This window comes from Xenopus laevis, chromosome 5S (assembly GCF_017654675.1).
Source record: "Xenopus laevis strain J_2021 chromosome 5S, Xenopus_laevis_v10.1, whole genome shotgun sequence".
Lineage (NCBI taxonomy): Eukaryota > Metazoa > Chordata > Amphibia > Anura > Pipidae > Xenopus > Xenopus laevis.
The window spans coordinates 77,215,778-77,220,849 of NC_054380.1; the positions used below are offsets into that span (position 1 = coordinate 77,215,778).

Here is a 5,072-nt window from a genome sequence, read left to right on the forward strand (position 1 = left end):
AAAAGCTTGATTATTATGCAGATTCCCCAGATCTCATTTTACTGAATCCCTCTTAATCAATAAAAAATGTAAATAAAATGCACCACCACAATAAATCTGCCAAAATGCATATAGGACTGTGGGCACATACTATAAACAACATAAGGTATCCTTCTCCTTATGTTTTTGGCCATGATTAAAGACACTGACATTTTAAGCAAAGCTCACACATACACATACTCACACTTGACAAACACAGATAATGCAGACACATCATTTACATGGTGAGAATATACTGACTTGTGTGCAATCAGCTGCCAGTCTCCTCCACTGTTCACTCCTTACTTGCCGTGTTGAAAGCTTCTGTTCATCTCCACACCCCCTCCTCCACTCCCACAGCAGCTTCTATGTCATATGCAGCACCGGGAGAACTACTATTGCTGCTGCTGCCTGCAAGGAGTGAAGACAAGGAAGGGGAGACATGAACATCTCTCAGTATTGGTACATCTGCACAGAGCTGAAGGATTCTCCTAGCTTTCCTGGGAAACTTACAGAGAGGATATCACAAGCTACCTAAAGTTGGGACAGCTTCTTCTCCCCCTCCCTTTCCTCGATGATGAACTATGCACTGGGTATCTAAAGCCTGGCACTAGGGCTAACCTGGGGCTCCTCAAGTATTTCCAGCATACAGACTGAAACATCCAAAGCAACTTTTTGTTTCTCAAAAACATTAAGGGACATTAGAAGGAGCCTGAAATTCCATCTGCTCCGCAGGATAACTTGTATAAGTCACAGATAAGGACATGATTATAGTCAAGCAAGGTGCAGCCGATACAATTCTATATGTGAATGTAACAGGGTATATCGTCTGTGCCTAGGCAAAGATTCAACCAACAAAATGCAGGTGAATATAAAGTTATACCTATATTCCATAAAAAAGCAATAACTGGAATTTGTTTACACAAAGGGGAAAATAATGAAGCCAGAAAATATGTCTTCACTGGAATAATGGTTATATAATTAAAAAGCTAAATTAGCTAAACTTCAGCCATATCTATATTTTTTATTGCCAGATTGTTGATGTATTGGTATGGATGTTGCACACAGCAAACTAATGAAAAATCAGTAGAACGTACTTGAAGCCAGCTAAAATAAACAGCCAGTGTCACTGTATAAGTGAAATCTATTTTCTACTTCTTTGTTCTGAATATTTACTCTTTTATTAATATTTACTCAACTTTTGAATCTTTGAGCTGTTCTATAGTCTCCTAAAAAACCTTTGTTTACTGGTTCGAAGAATTAACTCAGACATATTGTACATGAAGATAATATTTTACCAGGAGCTTTAGGCAGTGTAACATAAGAAATCATTGCATCGTAAGATTCCCAGAAGCTCAAAGAAACATCCCATGAGATTACATTTTTACTTTGTGCTGTAATGATAAAAATGGAACACCTGACTGAATGTCAAGAAGTTACTGACCATCTGAATGTGTCTCAAACCAATAACTCCTTTGATGGAAGAAGTTGTGTCACAAGTCTAGACAGCTATGAGCAGGAGGATGTGCTGTCCTTCTCACAGATCGTCTTGACAGTTGTATTAGCTCTAATTACTTTAGCCACTTTATTATCCAATGCATTTGTAATTACAACAGTCTATCAAACCAGAAAATTGCACACACCTGCTAACTATCTCATAGCTTCACTGGCATTTACAGACCTTTTAGTATCGATTCTGGTTTTGCCAATTGCTATTGTATATACTGTAACTGGGAAGTGGACCTTAGGGCAGATTATATGTGATATGTGGTTATCATCGGATATCACTTGTTGCACAGCTTCTATCTTCCATTTATGTGTCATAGCGCTGGACAGATACTGGGCAATCACTGATGCAGTTGAATATACCAAGAAAAGGACTCCTAAAAGGGCAGTTGTCATGATAGCTCTTGTGTGGGTATTCTCAATCTCAATTTCAATGCCCCCTCTTTTTTGGCGTCAGTCCAAAGCAGAAGAGATAGCAGTTTGTGCAGTAAATACTGATCATGTTTTGTACACAGTCTACTCCACTGCTGGAGCATTCTATATTCCCACATTACTTCTAATTGCTCTTTATGGAAGGATCTATGTTGAAGCCAGATATAGAATTCTGAAACAATCCCCTAAAACCACTGGCAAGCGACTGACAAAAGCTCATCTAATTACCGATTCCCCTGGTTCTTCATCAGTGTCCTCCACAAACTCAAGGACTCCTGAGATGTCAAGTGACGCAGGATCTCCAGTGTATCTAAATCAAGTCAAAGTTAAAGTATCTGATGCTCTCCTAGAGAAAAAGAAGATTATGGCTGCCAGGGAAAGAAAGGCAACAAAGACTTTAGGAGTTATACTTGGAGCCTATATTGTCTGTTGGTTACCCTTTTTTATTATTTCATTGGTTATGCCAATTTGCAAAGATGCCTGCTGGTTTCATCCTGCAATTTTTGACTTTTTCAATTGGCTGGGATATCTCAACTCTTTAATAAACCCAATAATATATACCATGTCCAATGAGGACTTCAAGCAAGCTTTCCACAAACTGATCAATCGTTTTAAATGCCCATCATGAGTTTTGTTTCCTTCTTTTTATTTCTCAGTGAGACACGAATGCACTTGTTTGGGTTTGACTTTCCAGGTATGTTTGTTCTATCTTCATTTAAAAATCTATGTTAAAGTGACACCAGCTTGATTGGATACTGGCAGCAATTACTGAGTTCCTACGCCTCAGTCTTGCTGTAGACTCAAACATTGATGAGTGATAGCTTTCTAAAATTTCTAACCTATAATATACTTTTTTACTTTGGGTCATTACTTCTTAATGATAATATTATGATGTGTAACAAGTAAAATTAGGTTTTGGTTGGCTAACACAAATTACTGATGGTATGGAATACGGTTTGTTTCATCAGACATTACATTCTAATTTCACCAAAATTTCCAGCACCAGATAATATATGCAACTTTTTCCAGACAGAGGTTCTACGTAGGTATTACATGCTTATGTCTTTACTATAAGAGTTTATTGGATCGATGAGCAGATTTGCTTCTCAGTTAATGAAATTCAATCACCTGAGTAAACTAAACCGATTTGCTGATTAACTGTGTAATTGAGATTCAATATTCAAATTGACATTGACAAATCAGTATAAAAATGGGCAGTCTATAAAGCCACTGCACCATGAAGAATTCTTTGAAAGACTAAGTAGGTGAGCTACTGTGGATGTTTTCTTTTTAACTGCAAATGTTCATTCAGTGTTTGGCTGAGGACGTGAAATATATGGTAATTTCATGACCAATTTATGTATATATGTTGTTTGAGTAAACTTTAAATATATATTTGAAACTCGATCTTAGTATATGTATAATGTAATAGATATATTTGAAATGGGTATAGCATTTAATCACATATGTACTGATTGCACTAGTAGTTTTCATGGCTCTTTAAGAGTGTTATTCAGAGCAGAGGCTCCAAATGGATGTGTATTAATCAAAGCACTTACCCGAACCTTTAACCCGAACGGCCACATAATACTTTAATATACAAAATTTGACTATGCTTTAATGAATGCCAGTGATACAAACTGGAGGTGGTCACTTATCTAATTGTTCAAAAAAAGCTGAACATAGCTACATCTCTATTTGAAACTCAGCCTTTCATTCAAAAATTTAAGATGGCTGTTATAACACAAGTAGCTATTATTTTAGTAAATATCTAAGTTGACACATTGCCAATAATGCTCTGAATGTTTTCCTTTTGTCTGCAGAACCAAGTCGATATTGTAAAGAATCACTGCCTGCAAAACACCCCATCCTGAGTTGACTCATGAATTCTGCTCAGCACAAACATCAATACATACTGCCATCCAACTGTTCAGCTCTGCATTTCACTCTTATGACTCTTGCAATGATACTGCTTAAATATTCACTCATGTCAGATGCAAAAGGGAGACTTCAAATCCATGCTTTCAATTGTCAAATGGATAAACAAATTGACTAATCAGAATCCTGTTTTGCTGTTCCGTTCCAGCCCTTGGAGGTTGTTCTTTTGTTTTTAATTTTTTTCAACATATCATGGGAAATTCAGCCATGCACGTTCTAGGGGAGTGCTTAAGAGTACAAAATATGTTTTGCCTTTGATTCTAATATGTCTGTGTTTGCTTGTGTTCTATGTCTGCAGGGAGAAGGATGGTAGATAGGATATTTTCTTAAAATCAAAACTAGTAAATCAAGGGTGTGCATTGCTATTTTTGTATTTAAATATCAGGAATGATTAACACTATGTCCTACGAATAAATAAAATTCATTGTGCATAAGTATAATTTGCTGATAACATTTTTTTTAAAGAAATCATACTTTGGGGCATATTTATAAAGTTTGGTATATAACCGTTTTAAGGTCATAGTGCTCCGTGTAACGTAGCAATATATGCGTTTAATTATTTTATGTTAATGTGTAGCTAAGTGTAAAAATTTAGCAAAAATAAGGTGTTAGCTTAAAAAAGAAAAAAAAAGGTGCAATAACTGGTGTAGAATGATGTCACTTTTTACACAGCATTTTACATTTTATTTTTTTTTTTTACTTAAAGGGACTCATGTTTTTTCAAACCAAGTCAGTTCAGAGTGTTGCTCCAGCAGAATTCGGCACTGGAATCCATTTTTCAAGAGAACACTTTTTTAATACTTAATTTTGAAATATGACATGGGCTAGACATGTTGTTAGTTTCCCAGGTGCCCTTAATCATGTGATACACTTCAGTCACTCTTTACTGCTTTACTGCAAATTGGAGTGGTATTACCTCCCCTCCCTTTCCCCTCAGCAGACTGTTAGAAAGTAACCAGATAACAGCTCCCTGACACAGGATAACAGCTCCCTGGTAGATATGCGAATAGCACTCAATAGTAAAAATCCAAGTCCCACTAGGACTCCTCCAGTTACATTGAGTAGGAGAAATAATAGCTTAACCGAAAGCAGTTCCATTTAGAAGAGATGGCTGTTTCTGAAAGCACAGGATCAGGCACATTGACACCAATACTACAGCTAAAAAAATACAATTGTTG

General features: G+C 36.5%; 1 protein-coding gene across 1 annotated transcript; it reads left to right on the forward strand.

Moving 5' to 3' along the window:
- Positions 1–474: 474 nt before the first annotated feature.
- htr1b.S (5-hydroxytryptamine (serotonin) receptor 1B, G protein-coupled S homeolog) lies at positions 475–4,521 on the forward strand. Its single transcript, XM_018264685.2, has 2 exons — positions 475–2,650; positions 3,780–4,521. Exon 1 carries the CDS (start codon positions 1,418–1,420, stop codon positions 2,582–2,584), a length of 1,167 nt encoding a protein of 388 aa, XP_018120174.1. The 5' UTR covers positions 475–1,417; the 3' UTR covers positions 2,585–2,650; positions 3,780–4,521.
- The last annotated feature ends 551 nt before the right edge of the window (positions 4,522–5,072 follow it).